Here is a 19298-nt window from a genome sequence, read left to right on the forward strand (position 1 = left end):
GTTGGCCTGTCATTCTGACCTTGCAAGCCTTACCCAGAGTGCTTTGAAACCGGGGTTTGCCAGTGGTCAGCTAGAACGCTGACCTGGAATGGTGCTCAGCTGGGTATGAAGAAGGCCGCATTAAGAGCCATACTTCATGTCCTTCCATGTTTTTGGGAAACAAAATCATAGCCCATGTTCCTTTTAATACTATAAACTATCAACCTGCACGAATATGGTAGCCACTAACCACACGTAGCTACGAAACCCTTGAAATATGGCTAATCTGAATTGAGATGTGCTGTTAAGTATAAAATTAACACCAGACTTTGAAGGCTCAACGCAAATCAAAGAGTGCGGAAGATTGAATTATTATTTTTTTTTATATTTGTTACACACTGAAATGATAATGTTTTGGATGTAGTGGGTTAGAGAAAATATATTGAAATTAGTTGCACCTGTTGCTTTTTGCTTTCTAAAATGTGGCTGCTGGCAAGCCTAAAATTTTGTAAGTAGCTTGCATTTTGTTTCCGTTGGACATTAAAATCAGGATTATTCTAACTTTGATGATAGTTACTTGGAGCATTTACAGGGCCCTTGGACCATCCCACGTTCTTTACATATACAATCGAATTTGGAATGATAAGTTTTGAATAGAAAAACCAAAATCAAAACAAGAATTGATAAGCCTCATTTTCCACTCTGTTTCCACGCTGGGTTTTTTGTGGCTCTTTCAGAGTTTCCTTAGGCAGTGTATTACCTTGTTTAATTTTCACGCCAACCCTATGAAGTACTGTGATCATCCTTATTTAACACATAAGGAAACAGAGACTCGGAGGTCTGAGTCATTAGCCTGTGGTCCCTCATCTAATACAAGGCAGGGCGGGAGCTTGACGACAGGGCCATCTGAATGCAGAACGTCTGTGTGCCAATCAAATATTTGGTAATTAGGCAAGGGTGATGCCACTAGGTTTCTCCGTGACCCTGGGAAGGGCTCTTTATATTTCTGTGCTACGCTTTCCTCCCGAGGGATTGGCTGCTAAAGGCTATTGGAAGTCCCTTCTGGCTCTTTGCATTTAGGGAGCCCATTTCACTGTTCCCAATTTGGTTCTCTTTTTGCTCTTGGTTCTTTTACCGTGCCCATCTGGTAAATGACCAGAGGACCAAGAGAGTAGACTGAATTATGGAAAAATAGGATGGAGGAGTATTTAGCAGGGGAGGAAGAGGGAGAAGGAGAAGGAGGAAGAGAAGGAAGTTCACAATGGATGGAAAGTTCCGTGTGGGGTCAGTATTGTTGCAGAAGGGGTGAATACCACATGGGAATGTTCATATAGAGCAGAGCCCAGAATCATGACACAGACCTGCCCTCAGCTTCAGCAACGATCTGCCTTGTATTTCGAAATATGAAAACTATGGAGAGAGTTTAGAGATGTAGTGGAAATGCACAAAGGTTTGGAAAAGGGCTCTTCGAGGAAGAACCAAAGAGAGACAAGGTGACGTCTGTACAAGCTAGAGAGTATGTGAATGGATTCTGGAGGCAGATTGGGGTCCAGGCTGGGCTTTGCCCCTTAATAACTATGTGACACTAAACAGGTTCTATACCTCCCTAAGCTGCAGCGTCCTCATCTGTGAAATGGGATAGTAACTGTGCTCACCTCTTGGGTGGGGGTGGGGGTTAAACAATACATAGCAATAACAGCTGCCACAGTTTGAATGTTTACTATGTGCCAAGCACCCTGCATGTACACAAACATATCAACGCCCACTGAGGCTCATCCTGGGCCTGCAGAATGCTAAATAGGATACATAAAGTGGGGCTCTCTTCATGATCTCCGTGGCCTCTAGGAAGGATCCTTCGGCTGCATTCGTATTCTGCTGTGTGGCTTTCTGTGAAGTTACTTAACTTCTCTGAGCCTCAGGTCACTTGTTTATAAAATGAGATGATTAAAGCAGATCATCTGTAAGGCTTTTTTCCAGCTCTAAAATGCTGTGCAATTCTGGAAATACGATTTGTTTGGTGCTGAGGAGGCTAAGGGGGATACTAAAATAGGAACTTCAAATATATATATATATATATATATATATATATATATGATGATGATAAATTCGAAGGATGGTAACCAGCTGTTCTCTTTTCAGCGAGGACAGGACATGGGGCAACATGCTTTCATTGTTTTGTATCAGACGTTTGGAAGCCTTTTTTTGACTTGGGAGGAAGAGTAGGCTCTGGAGTTGCACGCCCTGAACTCATTAAAGCAGACAGTGGACTGTTTCTCTGACGTTCAACTTTAACATAACTTCCTCACGTAGGCCTTCCCTGACCCCCTGATCGAAAGTAAACCCCGCCCCCCCACAGTGTTCTTCCTTCACATTTCCCTCTGTTGTTTCCCCCTATTGCACTTATGACAATTTGTAATTGCATATTTATTTTGCATGCCGTGTTTAGTGTCTCCTTAGATTGTGAACCACCCAAAAGCCAGGGCCGTCTGCATTTGGTAAACCTCCCGCGGGCCTAGTGGTAACACCGTGGTTCTTTGTAAATATTTGTTGAATGAATAGGGATATGGATGACTTTCAGAGGTGGTTGATTTGGTGGTAGTACTTCTTGATGGAGGTGGACCCTTTGCTTGCCTTTTTTGGTAAGAAAAATCCCAAAGATCTTATCTCTCCAGGAACTCTAGATGCTGTTTCTCCTTCCCACCATTTTCTCCCGGGGGGTTGGTTTCTTCAGTTTTGCTGGGATACCGTAGCGCCTCTTTCTCGTGGACTGGTCGGCCTACATCTGGTTTTGAGGAGATGGAAGGGGGTGGGTAGAGTTCCATCTGAGTCAGAATAAAGCCCAGCAGAGGAGGACTTGATTGTGCTGTTATTCCCATTTTCTCCCCCCGATCCACTCTTCATCCTGGGGCACTGACCTTTAGCCTCCTTTATCCTGGGAAACTGACCTTGGTATGCCGCATCACTGAGGCTCCCTTGCCTTCTGGCGTCTAGTTGAGGTTGGCCAATGGGAGGGCAGAGGAGGAAGACAAGGATGAAAGAGAGAGGTTGGACTTGGTTCTTTTGCCCATGAGCTCACTGAGGCTGTGAGTCACAGATCTGTCCAGATTCTTGCAAAGGCTCTCCCTCTGTCCCTCCATGAATAGCAGCGGTAATGGCTCCCCACTGGGATGCTTCACCCTTCCATGTTGTTCCCTTGCTCCTGCCCACACCTCTGTCAATAGTTCCTACACTAAACTCTCAATTCCCCCTAAACCTAGGCCATTTGTTCCCCCTGACTATTTTCTCGGGCACCCATCCCTCATATTCCTGTATTCATCTTACCTGATAACAGGATAGGAGCCAAGCCTCTAATTGCCATGGGGGTATGAGGTACAGAATTAGAGGAGATTGGGTGAATGTTTTGTAGCAAATCAAAATATGATCACCTATACCTGAGGTTTCAGTTTTTAATTTAACAAAAACAAAACCAAAAATCTTCCTTTGGGTTAAGAGTTTGGGGGACATCTTGAGAAAGGAATTCAGCTTCTATCTCTTGGTCTCTTCCACACGTAGGGCTGACTCTGGCCGCCACTGCTCAGCGGGCCCTATGACCTCAAGCCCTAGGTAGCCAATCAAACTGTGACATCTTCAGAAAAAGTGCCCTGGTGTGCAGGCACTGCGGCCCCCAGCCATCGATCTGGGGTCTGTTAGGTATCTGTGCTCCCTCTTCTCTTCCCTTGGCTTTAGTGGTCTTTGTATCCCTTGATGAGAACAGCCTCTCTGAGGTTGAAACAGCTTCTTTTTTAAAATTAAAAAAAAATATTTTAAAATTTTATTTTAGAGAGAGCACATGTGGGGGAGAGAAGCAGAGGGAGGGAGGGAGGGAGGGAGGGAGGGAGGGAGAGAGAGAGAGAGAGAGAGAATCTTAAGCAGGTTCTACACTAAGTCAGTGTGGAGCCTGACTCAGGGCTCAATCCCATGACCCTGGGATCATGACCTGAGCCGAAATCAAGAGTCAGATGCTCAACTGACTGAGCCACCCAGGCATCCCAGAGTAGCTTCTCGTGGAGCAACCTGGAGCTGGGCAGGCAGGGTGGCTGAGGGGAGGTCATGGAGTTGCCAGACAAGACTTGGGGTAGAGGGAGAGAACGGTAAGACTCGAGGCTAATGTTGGTGTATTGCTGTAGAGTTTTCAAAGCACTTCAAGGTAAAGCAACATATTTATGTCCCACAAAACAGCCCTGTGGGGTACTGGGCATTGTTGCCCTCACTCTCTAGATGCACCTTGCCCGTAGTCGCTGTCCATCTGGAACCATTTCTGTGCTGCCTCTGCTGTCTGTGCGGGTATCGGCAGGGTTGGAATCTGTCTCTGGGACTGTGAACAGGAGATGAAAAAGCCGGGCCCAGCTCCGGTGTTCCTGTTCCACCCAGAGGAGAGAGCGCAGGCTGTCTCTAGCCCTACCCAGAGCTTCTGGTTCCTGCGTGCCCTCAGGGCCACCTGCTGTCCCTCCTGTCCCTCCTGCTTCTAATGACCTGACCCTGCTTCTCTGTCCTTACTTTTCAGAAGTGGAGCTGCCCCTGAAAAAGGATGGCTTCACCTCAGAAAGCACCACACTGGAAGCCTTGCTCCGTGGTGAGGGTGTTGAGAAGAAGGTGGATGCCAGAGAAGAGGAGAGCATTCAGGAAATACAGGTATTTCCGTGCCCGCTGTGGAGAGTGTGTCCAGAGCGTCACCATCGTGCTTCCAGAACTCTGGCACCGGCTGGGGGTCCTCCTCCCAAACTGCCCCATGGCATTGCTGCTGGGAGACTCACAAATTCTTTTCTAATTTAACCTGTCCCCCATCCCCCAGAAGAAGTCATTATTCCTCTCCCTTCGTGTCTACTCAAAATATATTTTTTGCTTGCTGTGTGCCAGGTGCCGTGCTGGGTCCTGGGGACACGATGGTGAACCAGATAGAGGGAGTCCTCGCCCCTGGGGAGCAAACAGTCCATAGTTCAGTCTTGAAACCCCAGGGGTTGTCTACACCAGCTTGTCTTGAGTGAGCCCTTGCCCTCCGCTGCCACTTGCTCACACCCTGTACTCAGCTCTAGTCCACAGCACCCTCTCCTCCTTCAAGGCCAGTGTAGGAGTCACCCTTCAGCCAGGGCTGGTGGGTCCTCTCCCTCCCTGTTTGTTTAGCACCCTCTGTTCCCAGCACTGTGGGGCTCTTCCTACTCAAGATTTTAATGGTACACTCTCACCATTTCTCATTTATCTGCCTTGAATCTCTGGTCTTGAATACAACGGTTGGCACAGAATATTGTAGTAATATTAATTAATATAAATATTAAACAATAGCATTAATAATGAAATATAATTCAATTATTAAAATCAAATTACATTTATATTAAATGTATATTTTATTATACTTTATATTTTATGTGACACATATTATATATCATATTACATATTTATTAATTGTATATCTAATTTAATGTTTAGTATTTGCATATTAATTCATTGAAGTTATAATTAAAGCATTAACAGTTAAAGTTTTGGTTTGCTTCCTAAGTACCAGCAAGTCAGGGCGTTCCACTGAGTCAGGGACCATGCTGTTGTGTTCACCGTTGTCCCCTTGGGGACTTGCACGTGCCCGGCAGTCGAATCTCAATAAAGATGTAGAACGAAGCAGTGAATTGGCCTCCTTCTCTGCCATCCCGTGTTCAGATGAATGGTCAGGTCTTCTCCATGTCACAACGTGGCTTCTATTGGCTGCCTCCTCTCCTCCTGAGAGTTACAGCCCTAGGAAAAATCCTTAATAGCTGTAACCTCCATGCATCTAATGCCCCTTGGAGTCGTCTGTCACACCCAACGGTCAGTTCATTGGGAATCCTGTGAGCTGTGCCCACAACCCAAATCCAGAGCACTGACTCTTCTTAACAGGTCCCTCTGCTACTGCCCTGGTTCCGGCTGCTGTCATCTCTGGTCTGAAGGGCTCCAATTATTTTCTATTAAAAAATATGTTTTTAATGTTTATTTATTTTTGAGAGAGTGACAAAGTGTGAGCAGGGAGGGGCAGAGAGAGAGAGAGAGAGAGAGGGAGACACAGAATGTGAAGCAGGCTCCAGGCTCTGAGCTGTCAGCACAGAGCCCGATGCGGGGCTTGAACTCATGACCCGTGAGATCATGACCTGAACCCAAGTTGGACGCTCAACCGACCGAGCCACCCGGGTGCCCCTGCAGTTGCTTTCTAAGTGACGCCCTTGCTAGTGGCTGAGGGGGAACCCTTTAATACCTAAGTTGGATCGTGTTGTTACTGGGCCTGCAAACTTGCACAGGCTCCTGTTGTCCCAGAATAAAAAGTCAAGGCCCCTTACCTCTCCGACTCGGTTGCTTCACCTTTCCTTGCTCACTCTGCTGCAGGCACACTGGTGTCTTTTTGCTCCTTCTAGAACACACCAGGCACTCTCTTGCCTCGGGGTTTTTGCTCGGCCCATTTCCTCTGCCTGCAGAGTCCTCTCCCCAGACCTCAGTTGGGCCCTCACCCTCCCCTTCTTCACTTTGTGCTCCTGTCTCTTCTCTATGAAGTTTACCCCAATCACTGTGTGTGCTACCACATCCTGTGTCCTCCCTGCCCCCCAGCGCCCCCGATTCCCTTACTCTGCTTTCTTTTGCTTCTTCTTTTTTTCTTCCCATAGCTTTGATCGCTATCTAACATACTTTGTAATTTGCTGATTTGTTATGTATTGTTTATTTTCTGTTTTCTTCCAATAGAATGTAAACTCAAGGGTGGGATTCTTTGTCTGTCTTGTTCACTAATATATCTGAAGCATGCAAACGGTGCCTAACACGTAGTAGGTACACAATAAATAATCTCTTGAACGGATGTGCAAGTGAACAGATTCCTGGGAGTCACCCCATCCCCCGTCCTTCCCCTCTCTAACATGTCCTACTTTGCTAGCTGATCTTTCATGCCGAAAGAAAGCTCAGCTTGTGCCAATCCCTTGTTTAAAAAACTTAGCTGAAACACTTGTTTCCTACTAGGTCAGTCCAAAATGATGCGTCTGATCTTCTTGGGGCTCCTCTCTCTGCTCCTAACCTAGTTTTCAGGCTTATTTCCCCTCACTCCTGAGCTCCTCTCTTCTTCAGTCTTCTTCCCTCTGTGCCTGTGGTCATGCTGTATCCTTTATGTGGTGATTTTTTTTCTTCTACTCTATGTGTACAAATTCCACCCATCAGTTAGGCTCAGCCCCAATACCACCTACCTCATGAAGCCTTTCTTGATCGCCCCACAGCCAGAGGGATCTCTTCTTGTCACTGACATTTAGGGTGCCTAGTCCTTTCTTGTTTGTTCTTTTTCCCTATTCATGTATTCCCCTCTTTCCCCCAGATTTTGGACTTTCAGGTCTTTGAAGTTAAGGTCTGTCACATCTGTATTGTGCAGCTAGCGTTAATTTCACAGAATCAGTGGAAGGGACAGAGCCATTGCCCAGAAGCCCTGATGCTCTAGTGATAGGTAGTCTCACCCTTTCAAGCTGGTTCGGGTTCCTCTCAGGCAGCCTCGGGCCAGTATATGGGTCATCACTGTGGAATTATCATCATCACTAACATCTCCTACGTAAATGGAATGTCTGATATGTGCAGAGGTGGGCTGCCATTTACTGTGCTAGAAGCCAAAACCAGGACCTTGAGCCAAATGAGTTTACACGTTCTTATTGGCTTTGGTTAGTAAAATAAGGCACATATGTAGTATATAGACTGTATTTGCTCCATTTTTTAAACTCATTCATTCCACCAAAGTTTATCGAGTGCCTCCTCTAAGCAGGCACTGTGCTAGGTTCTGGGGAGACAGAGAAGCCAAGAGAGACCAGTCCCATCTGTTCACCTTTATATTCTAGTATGATATATAGACAGAAAACACATAAACAAAGGCAATAATTGCGTTTCAGGATAAATGACCATGAAAAGAACAGAGTCTGAAGATTCAATATGAGAGGAGGGACAGATTCTAGGTAGTGTCCTATGGGAGATAAGAGATTTAACCTCAGTCCTAAGGGATGGGAAGGAGCAAGTGAAGTGAGGCTGTGGGGGAGAGCTTTCTGGGTAGGGGAACGGTGTGTGTGAAGGCCTCGAGATGGGTCTGAGCTTGTAGTTTTGAAAGAACAGACAGAAGATGCAGAACTCATAGAACTCAATAACAACAACAACAACAAAACCCCCAAACAATTCAATTACAAAATGGTCAGAGGACCTGAACAGATATTTTGCCAAAGAAGACATAGAGATGGCCAACTGAATGGATAAAGAAGATGTGGTATATATACACAATGGAATACTACTCCGCTCTGAAAAAGAATGACATCTTACCACTTGTGACAACACGGATGGACCCTGAGGACATTATGCTAAGTGAAATAAATCAGAGAAAGACAAATACCACACGATTTCCCTTATATGTGGAATCTAAAAAACAGAACAAACAAAACCGAACCAGACTTATAGATACAGAGAACAGATTGGTGGTTGCCAGAGAATGTCAGATCATGATGTTGTTCACCTGAAACTGATGTAATATTGTAGGTCAAGAAATAAAAAGAAAAACGGGAAAAAAAATTTCGACAGAAGGCCTGTGTGGCTTAGAGGACCGTGCCGGTGGGGGGAAGGGCCTAGAATGGAGTAGGAGGGGCCGGCACGGTCAAACCACTCTGGCTTCTCAGGACATGATTTCATGGGAGTGAAAAAGGAAGCCATTTTAACCAGGGGAGCGAACATGTGTTTCTTCAAGATCCCTCTGGCTACTGCCTGGAAAGGAGACTGGACACGGGGCCGGTGGGGGGGGGGGGGGAGAGAAATCAGTTAGGAGGCTTTGCAGTGTTCCAGGCCAGAGATAATGGAGTCTTTAAAAGGCATTCCTTCTTCTTTTTTAAACACAACCACAAACCATTGTTATCATCACCGTAAAGACTGTTTAGAGTAACAGGGAGAAAAGTTATTTTAAAATGTGTTTATTTTCCAGATAATGTCCTTGGACAGAGAATGCAAGTATGTTAGTGGGGGATCAGCTGCATCTAAGTTGGATCCCGGCCCTCGACTCCTCTGCACAGGACGCCCCCTCTGCTTCCTGAGACCTGAATGCGAGCTTTGTTTGTTAGGGACTCCTGGCTCCTCCCTAGTTATGCAGAGAGGCTTCTGGGTGTCAGGGCCGCATTGCAGGAAATGCAAACACACTGGGGTGGCTGCTGTCACATCTGAAGCCTGGGGCACAGCATAGGGGTTCTTAAGACACAGGGAGACCAATGGGAAGAGGGAGGGAGAAGTCATTTTACTTCCGGACATCGAGGCCAGGCGGCACTCCTGGAGACTAACTCAGCAGCCTTCAACCAGTGTTTTATCTTCCAACCCTGAGTCCATATTGCAGGTCATAAATCCCTTCATAATAAAAAATGAGAGTGGAGTCATGTTGTACAAGATGCCAGAGGCAATGACCTTTAAATATGAGGCACTCGGAACTCGCCATGATTAAATGACTTCAAGACCCGGAAGTTGGCAGGACAGCTGTTTGAACAGCAACAACAGTCATAACAACAACACCTGATATTTACACTGCATCTTTTCACCAAAGTCTGCAGAGCATTTGACTTGTCATTGTCTTGCTTGACTTTCACTTGTGTTCCCACTGATGGTTCAGGGAGCCAAGCTGCAGAGAGCCTAGGAGGCTTGCTTGGGACCTGGGCCGATGTTTTCTAGATATGGGCCACAGGTCGTGTCTAGCAGACAGAGCTGCTTCTCTGTTGGATGGCTGTGGTTGGCCTTGAGAACCTCCATGTGCTGTCAGCTGATGGCTTCCCAAGTAAGCCCAGTAGAGAAGCCGGAGAATTTACTAGATCTGTTTTGATCTAGTAAATTGAGGTATATTATGTAGACCTTATGTGAACCCCTGTGGTTGGGAGAGAACTCCAACATGAAGGCAGTGGGAGAAGGTACCTGGAAACTCACTCCTGGGCATCCTGCTTGGAAGACAGGCCAGAGGTGTTGTCCAGGAGGCTACCTGAACAGCGATGGTGAGACCACATGTCAGTGCAGTGTGTGCTGCTTGTAAGCCTTTTCATAGCTTGTGTGATTATCACGCCATCACAAGCGTGGATGGATGCTGTTATCGTGTATAATATGGTACCTGCCTTTTTTCTAGCTTCATCTCATACGAGTCTCTCTCTGAGTCACTGAGCTCTAGTCACACTTGCCTCTTTCTGCAATGTGGACAAGCCAAATTCCTCTTCCTCCCTCAGGGAGTTTGCTCATGATATTCCCTCTGCCCAGAATACTTTCCCTCCCACCCTGCCCTCCATCCCCATTCCCCAGGCTAGTCTTTGCTCATCCTTTACATCTCAACTCTCTTAGGTCACTTCCTCAGGTAAGCCTCTCCTGACCCTCAGATTAGGTAAAATTCCCTCTAACAGCCTCTCCTAGCAGCTTGCACCTGCCCATGACTGCATTTATGGCAGTAGTAACTATATGGTTGTGGTTTTTATTTAAATCTGTTTTCCCTTCACTGTACTGTGGAATCTTTTTAGGGCCAGGCCTGACTGTAGTCATTCTGTGGCTTGTCTAGCATGTAGTACAGCCATGTAGTCAGCACTAGACACATGTTTGTTGATTGAATGAATAAATGAATTCCTATTTTATAATTGGGGAAACTGAGGCACGAAGACATGATGACTCACCCAAAGTCACACAGTGAGTCCATAAAGAAGCTCCTAGGGCCCCAGACATGGAGTCCAGTGAGCTCCGTCCCCCTTTCACTTTGGGGAGCTGGGTCCTCTGCCACAATCTTTCATTTCTCCCCCAAATCTAGAAGTACACACCTTACCTGTCCTCCCCACTCCCAAAGGGAATGAAGTGTTCATGTCCCTACAGGAAGGGTCTACATAATATACCTCAATCTTCAAACATAGGGCTGAGAAATGAACAGAAAACTCTGGGCTGATGAACCTGACTTGACTTTGGTCTTGGATTCACTGTACGACCTTGGGCAATCAAAACTGCTTTTAGCCTCAGTTTATTCACCTGTAAAATGGGAATTGGATTCTCTGCTGCTATGTGACTCACAGGGCTATTGGAGAGTGATAATTAAATTCATGATCTTTAAGCTTTCGTTACAAGTAATGTGCTATAATGAAAACCCATTTTTCTTAAAAAAAAAAAACAATGGACGATTAAGAACAACACATTAATGTCAAATTCTGGTCAGATGAACAGGAAGTTACTTGTTTTCATCAAACAGGGCAGGGTTCCAGAATGGCAGAGAAAGAAGGAACATATTTTCATATTTAGGAACAAAGGAAAATTACATTAAAAAAGTTAAGTTTTGAAAAACATCTTGGGTCCACATAGAGAAGTGCCTCTACCAGAGTATTCTCTTTTTAGAAAATGTTTCTTGGGTAAAAATAGTTGAAAAAAGTCAGTGTTCTGGGAGGATTGGGCTGGAAGGGGCCCAAGGGTTTGAGAGAGTTGTTACCGCCAAGAGCTCAGACTCTGGGCAGCATCTCGGAGGCCCTGCTTCCCAAGCAATGGCAGCGTCTTGTTTTGTTAAAACATAACAACAAAACAGACCCCCCCCCCACCCAAATCACCCCCGGATGGCTTTCTCCTTTGCATTTTATTTCTCAACTCTTTTGTTTATTTTCTTGTCTTTTCAGAGGGTTTTGGAAAATGATGAAAATGTAGAAGAAGGAAATGAAGAAGAAGATTTAGAAGAGGATATTCCCAAGCGAAAGAATAGGACCAGAGGACGGGTAAGCTGGAGACGCCATGATGGAGGGAAGAGATAAGGGAGACTGAGGGTGGAAGCACAACTGGTCCCCAGACCCAAGGTCCCACTTCAAGCAGACAAAGCTCATGTACACGGCCTCCCTTGATGAATACTCAGAGAAGAAAATGCCAGAAGAGCTCTGACCCCTGGTGATAGCCTGTAAGAGTTCAGCCCTTACAGGAGGGAGAGGAAGTGGGAGAAGGTAACCTGAGGGGACAGTGAGGGTCCTGGGAGGGTTGGGGTGGGGTCTGGAGAAGGGTAGAGGATGAGGAGAAGGTGACTTTTGGACCCATTACTTGGTCTTAAAAGAAGGCTGAATTTTCCTATCCCTGGGGCTGCCCCAGAGTGACAAGGTCAGGACACCTGCTTTGGGGTATATTTCACTAGGTGGAGAGTAGAATCATGCTGGGAAAGCATGGGGGCCGTGAATGGTTTCCAAATGGGTGGGGCATGGGCTTTTGGTGTGGGCCCTGGATGTGGCAAGAGGAGGCCAGGAGCCTGGGAAATGGGCAGATGAAAAATCCAAGGTGGAAGGTATAAACCTATGGGAGTGGTCCTTGAGGGGAGGGACCCAAGCCTGAGTGGTGCTCTCAGACATGCAGGTTGCTTCTCCAGAGTGCTCGTATCCAAGCCCAGTAGGCTTTTGGTAGTCATCCTCAGGGGTCTGCAAGGGCATCTGAAAATAACCAGGTGACAAGGGACCTCCAAGGATAAGCTTTCTTTCCATCTAGAGAATTGGTCTTCAGTCTTCTGGCTCCTTCAGTCTCTGGACAGGATCCTTACCCCTCCCATGGATAAGAGGCTAGTCCTGGGTGCCCTGTGGGTTTGGGTCCCGTGATAATTATGGCAAGCCTCTCTATTCCCGTGCTTCTTGTGCTTTAGTATACATCAAGATCACCAGGGGCGCCTATTGCAATGCACATTCCCAGGACCCTACTCCCAGAAGTTCTGATTTAGGACGTCTAGGGTAGGGCCTGGAAAGCTGTATTATAAGCAAGTTCCTAGGTGAATGGTGCAAGCAGTCCAGTTTTGCCCACGTTGAGCTCAGATGCTCTGACTTGCTGATGGGGCTGGAATTTCTCAGGCTGGGCAGGGCAACCCTGTCATGCATCACGCCTTTTATAGTCGCCAGCCAGCTTCAGTAATGAACTTGTTTTATTTGTTCTTTACTCCCATTTGTTGTTGGTTTATATATTTATTTAATTTTTGGAAGAATATGTGAAAGGAAGTCATAGGCATTTTGTCATTTAACCTGCACATACCTCAGAGTATAACTCTAACAAATATCATTATTATACCCAGTACAAATAACAACTACTCTAATATCTACTATCTAGTCCCTGATGATTTCCTCAAAAGTGCCTTTTTACAGTTGGTTTGTTTGAAACATAAGCCTCTTTTGTTCCATACCTCTTCCTTGCTCTACCCCACCACACACATACATATTTTTTTCTTCTCCACATCATTTATTTGTTGAAAAACTTGGGTGGTTCGTCTTGTAGAATTTCCCACATTCTAGGTTTGGCAGATTGGTGGTATTTAATGTATCCTCTTTATTTTCTGAAAACTGGTGGTTTGATTAGAGACCTGATTAGATTTAAGGTGTTTGTGTATGTGTAAGGTTTTTTTTTGGTGGGGCAAGAATCTTCCCTGTGCTTCTTACTGCATTACATGAGGAGGTACATGTTGTCCAGCTGTTCTGCCCTCGGGGGAAAATGGATCAGTGGATTTGAGTATTGTCAGCCTGATCTCTCCTTAAAAGGTTCCCCATCAAGTTTCCATCTGGTTGCTTCAGCAGCCATGGGTAAACTTGCCTAGACCCATGACTTCACTGGGGGCTACAAAATAGTGAATACCCAATTCCATCATTGGAGGAGGCTTTAGGATTTCTGGGCCTTTTGCAAACTCCAAGAGCTGTGTGCCTCCAGGCTTGCTTCTATCCCTTCCCTCACCCCAAACCAAAGTTCCTTGAGTAGATTGTAGAGAGTGGTCCTCTTCATGTTTTCTCTATTCCCAAGCTAAATCTAGATGGTTGAACTCAAAAGTGCATGGATATGAGCTGGGTGTCTCCTCTGTAAGAACACAGCAGTGACAGCAGCAGTCACTGTGTACTCACCGTGTACTTTCTGGACCCTGGGCCATGTGATGAGGCTCTTTACAATGAAAACTTAGAATACTGCCAGTTCCAAGTAAAATGTGCTGTAAATGTCAAATATGCCCCAGATTTTGAACATTTAGTAGGAAAGAATGCAAAGCATCTCATGAATATTTTTCTATTAATATGATAATAGTTTGGATATCGTGGATTAAATAAAATATGTTAGTAACATTAATTGTACCTGTTTTTCTTTTTACTCTTTTTGAAAAATGTGGTTACTAGAAAATTTGAAATGACGTGTGTGGCTCATGTTATATTTCTATTGGCCAGCACTTCTTTCGTTCCCATAAATTGGTATTATTACTCTCAGAGAGATTAAGTAACTTGCTCAAGGTCGTCTAATCTAGTAAAAAAGAAGTCAGGAGGCGCCTGGGTGGCTCAGTTGGTTGAGTGTCTGACTCTTGATTTCAGCTCAGGTCATGGTCCTAGGGTTGTGGGATCAAGCCCTGCATTGGGCTCATTGAGCATGGAGCCTGCTTGAGATTTTCTCTCTGTCTCTCTGTCTCTCTGTCTCTCCCTCTCTCCCTCCCTCTACCCCTCTCCCCTGCTTGCGCACACTCTCTCTCTCTAAAAAAAAAACATAATAATAAGATTTAAAAAAATGAATTTAAAAAAAGTTGGGATTCGAACACAGGTCTGTGCTTTTGCCACTGAGTCATGCCTGGCCCCGTGCCCATAATATGGCCAAAGACCAGCATGTTGAATGAATGACTGAATGATGAGAAAGAAAGAAAAGCTATATTTCAACTTTGTGGGAGTTGAGAGAAGGCTTGAACACAGTAAGGGAGCTGGATGGGGCCTAGACTAACTCCAGGCCTACTTGATGCTAGCCACGGGGCCACTGAAGGGCTCTATGTTGTGCAGTGACACTGTGCACCTGTCACCCATGGTGGAAGCCATGCGATGACCCAGAAGAGTGTGGGTGAACCTGCCTATGCTGGAATAAAAGTGTGAAGCTGCCTCACCCACAGCCTCAGTTAAACTACCCTTTTAAGTGGCATAGTCAAGCTGCTGCTGGTTCCTAGAGAGCATTTCTATTGTGAGGACTGACAGGCAGCAAGGCCATACACACACTCAATGTGTGGCTCCTGGACTGCAGCCTCAGGATCACCTGGGAGCTTGTCAAACATGCCAGACCCTGGACTCCACCCTAGATGGACCAAATTAGAGCCTGCACTTTGACAAGATCCCCAGGTGCTCTGTGTGCCCACTGAGGAAGCCAAGGGTAAGGTAGTGATTATAAGGACAGCCTCTGCCTTGTTTGAACCAGGAGTTCAAATCCCAGCTCCACCATTTATTTACTAGACATTGGGTGAAGTAATGTTAACCTCATCATCTTGATAAAATTATGTAAGCACTCTGGGCCTCAGTTTTTCATAATTAAAATGTGAGTAATAATACACAGCCGATTCTGAGTGCTTAATAAAGGCTAGACATTGTTCAGAGGGTGTAAAGGAACAACTCTTGGAGCTTTGACAATGGAGATACCCTGAGGGGTGAGGGAAATTCAGGCCCAACAATTAATGACTGTGTCTATGGTAACTTTAGCCCAAGAAATCCAGGCTCTTTAAAATTCATGAAATTGCTGGAAGGCATCCATGTGAGCATTATCAATCAATCAATCAATCAATCAGTAACCATGTATTGATGCACAGTGGTGCAGTCCAATGTTTCTCAAACTGTAATGTGCATACGAAGCACATGGTGATCTTGTTAAAGTGCAAATTCTAACACAGTGGGTCTGGGGGGTGGGGGGGAGGGCTGAGATTTTGAGATTTTGCCTGGTTAACAAGCTCCCAGGTGATGCCAGCTCTGCTGGTCTGAGGGCCACACTTTAAACAGCAAGGATGTGGAGCTATGGTTCTCAGGGTTTTTGGTTTTGTTTTGTTTTGTTTTTGCAGGGGCGTTTCTCAGGAATTCTTTACTGAAAAATTACTGAGAGCCCCCCAAAGCTATTGTTCTGGTGGTTTATAACCAGTGATACTTACCATACTAGAAATTAAGGCAGAAAAAAATGTTAACCTTCAGAATACACCAGCACACGGAGTGATGACATTATCATGTCAGGTTGCCTCAGGAAAACTCTCACCGTGCACTTGTGAGAGAATTGAGAGTGTAAAGTTTCAAGTAACATTCTAGTGCTATTTGGTACTGTTACGAAAATAGTTTTGATAGCAGAAAGGGTCTCAAAGGTCCCAGGGAACCCTGGACCATCACTTGAGAACAACTCTTATAGAGGAACTAGCTCTCTGAGCGTGTGCTAGTCGAGGGTCTTTTAATTGCAAGAAACGCAACAGCTTCGGCAAAAATGTGGAGTATTTGAAAAGCTGCTGGGTCATTGCCGCAAATATGAGCGATCTTTGAAGATGCAACCCTTAGGAAGGGCAAGAAAATGGCAGGGACTTAGGACTGGGAAAGGAACCCAGGCAGCGGATGGCCTCTGCTTCTTTATTTTTCTACCAAAAGACGATTTCCTGCTTCTCTGTGTGCATGGCTTCCTAGCTCCTGAATAGATGGGTTGCCAGTTCAAGTGTGTGTGCTCACCACTGGAGTCATTTTCCCAGCTCCAAATCCTTTATAGGTAGAATCTGATTGGCCCAGCTTAGGTCATGTGACTCCTGAGCCAGCCAATCCACTGTGGCCAGTGGGGTGGGCTATGTGGTACAATCATGGCTGTCGTGGCTTACCAGTATCTGAATGATGAGGAGTGGAATGGGGTGGACAGTTCTCAGAGAGGGAGGACTGGTTTCTTTTGGACAGTCAGCTTTAAAAGTTTAGAGAATAGAGTCTGGAAACCTAGGTCCTGCTCCTTCTACTGACCCTGTGACTGTGGACGAATCATAAACCCTTTTAGAGATGGTTTCATCGAGTGCCAAATGGGAATAATGTTACCCTCTGTAACTCACGGTGTATTGTAGGAATGAATTGAATTAATACATGTGCAAGAGCTTTGGATGCTGTGTCCCCAGCATAGATCTAAGTGTTGGGGGCTCATAATAACGTATGAAATGCCGTCTTTGCTTTTAAGGACCTCGGGATTAAATTGAGGAGAAAATACTAATAGCCATGATACAATTAGAAAACAGCAGGCTTCTGCCTGTGCACTAACGAAATGCAATAAAAGTTCGGAGGAGAGAGAAGAGATCAGCTTGGGCAAGAAGGGGAAATAATTTATCGAGCACTTCCTGTGGACGGGGCGCTATCCCCTGTGGTTTCACACGCTCTTGGCACAAACGCTCTCAGCAACTCTGCAGTAAAGGTGTTTCTGTGCCCATTTTACAGTTGAGAAAATTAAAATTTAGAGAAGTAACTTGTCTAAAGACACATGGCTGGTGTTTAAACCTATGCCTGTCTGACTTTAACGCTGATGCTCTTTTTACTCCTCAATTTGGCAGGAGGAAGGTTCTTGGAGGAGTGGATGTTAGTGGGGCTAAAGCATGGACCAGTGTGGGTGGCAGAGCAGAGGCTGGTCCCTGACAGGGATCAATAAAAACAAAGACAAGGACATAGCATGAGCATGAGGTGAACCTGATGGATTTAGCACCAGGTTGCTGTTGGATGTGTCAGTGGTCTTTAGATGGCAATGAATGAATGAATAAATGACTATGGGCTCTGTCATTTACTCCTTTTGTCTAACTGGTCTGGGGGTCATGCATTTGGATTGGATGCATTTGGATTGGGGGCAGTGCAGAGGTAGGACCCCAGCTGGTGGGTTCTTGGAGCAGTTCAGGAGTCCGTTGATGAGCTCCTGGATTAAAATGTGGAATAGAAGGGAAATGCAAAGCCCAAGATGGCCTTGGAGGGAAGAAACCGTAGCACTTGGGTAGAAAGAATGAAGGAGAAGGACTGAAGATGATTGACTCGCTGACTGACTGATTGATTCAGCAAAGGTTTATTAAGTGCGCCTTAAGTGGCTGGCCCTGTGCCAGGTTCTGAGTATAGCGTGGCCCACATAGATGTGTTTTCTATATTCTTGTTGGGGAGACGGAATAATATAATGTCAGACGGTGCTAAGTGCTGGGACCAAACAAAGCAGGGCAGGGAGAGGAGAACGATGGAGTAGGGTGTGAGTGGATATAGGTTGGTCAGGGAGGGCTTCCCTGAGGACGTGACCCCTGAAAAAGACCAGCAGGATTCTGAGTTTCCAAGTTTGGGCGATTCCAGGAGACTCTAGGAGTAACGCTGCCACAGGAAGAGTTCCCTGCACGTGCCCATTTTGCAGTTGAGGAAACCAAGGTGCAAGGAGAGTGTGGAAGTGACCTCGCTGGTCAGCCCTGCAGAGTGAAACCCGACCCTGGCTTTCAGTGGGCCCCTCCCCCTCCTGCTGGCCGTCCCCCAGGAGTGCGCACTGTCCTATCTCCTCCTCTTCTCCCAGGCGGTATTTTTAGTCTCTCAGAGCCCCTTCCCCGCGTCTGCTGCTGGCTTGTCATTCTGCTTCACTTGCTTTCACCTGCTCCAGGCGGCTGTGACAGGGCTGCGGGCTGCACACGTCAAGCTGTCCCTGGCTTCACCGTGGGGGCGTGGGGGGGGGGGTTGGTGAGGGCAGCTGAGGGTGACCAGCCTCCATGTCGTCGTCCTGGGCAGGCAGGGAGGCCTGTCAGTGCCTGGGGGTGACCGCAGCACCTCACAGCTCCCTCTTCAGGTCAACTCTGAGTGATGAGGGCCAGGGGAGGGGGCCGCTGGCTGTCGCCGGCCTTGTGCCCGGATGGGGGGTGGGGAGGCAGAGAGGCAAAGCGGTGGGAGGGAGGGAAGGAGGGGGGTGGAATTCTGTAATTTGTTTTGGAGAGAGACAAGCTGAGGCGATGGTGGAGGTGGTAGCTTAGCAGGTGGTGTTGACTGTGAAGTGTGTGTGTTTTTTGAGAGTGTGTGAACATCACAGGCCTGGGGTACAGGCCTTTCCGTTGTGAAATCCCCAGTGAGTGAGAGAGTGTGCGTGCCTGTGTGTGTGTGTGTGTGTGTGTGTGTGTGTGTGTGTGTCAGCCACAGGCCTTTTGACCCTGAAATCTCCAGGGCCACTTGTCCAGGCCCAGCCCAGGGGACTGCCCCGTTTCCCCCCCGCACCCCAGGTGGCTGCCATGTTTTATTTCTCATCTGCTGCGTCTCCTTCTCTGTCCCCAAAGACCCCAGCAGGCCCTTTCCCTGGTTGGGCGTTTACTGCTACTCATTACCAGAGAATGACCCGGAGGAGGCCAGGGTGCTACCCACGTGACCATGTGGGACTTATAAAGGTTTAAAAATAAACCTTGCCGCGTTCTGTAGCCACCGTCCTGGGGCTGCAGAGTTGCCAGCACCCTCTTGGCTGCTCTCCTCTATCTTTGGAGGTAGAGCTCAGCCCAGCCCCACCCCTGGGTACGCCGACCCTTTCTGGAGGTGCACGCAGGGTGGTGGTAT

At 46.6% G+C, this 19298-nt stretch overlaps 1 protein-coding gene across 1 annotated transcript in view; it reads left to right on the forward strand.

Annotated features, from left to right (window-relative positions):
- DPF3 (double PHD fingers 3) overlaps positions 1-19298 on the forward strand; it is a 174552-nt gene that overhangs the window by 61583 nt on the left and 93671 nt on the right. Inside the window, 2 exon segments of the mRNA XM_047079406.1 lie at positions 4523-4650; positions 11637-11732. Coding sequence (XP_046935362.1) covers positions 4523-4650; positions 11637-11732 — 224 coding nt within the window.

This window comes from Lynx rufus, unplaced genomic scaffold (assembly GCF_022079265.1).
Source record: "Lynx rufus isolate CCGP_SWC_20201006 ecotype Redwood Valley unplaced genomic scaffold, mLynRuf1.p SCAF_17, whole genome shotgun sequence".
Lineage (NCBI taxonomy): Eukaryota > Metazoa > Chordata > Mammalia > Carnivora > Felidae > Lynx > Lynx rufus.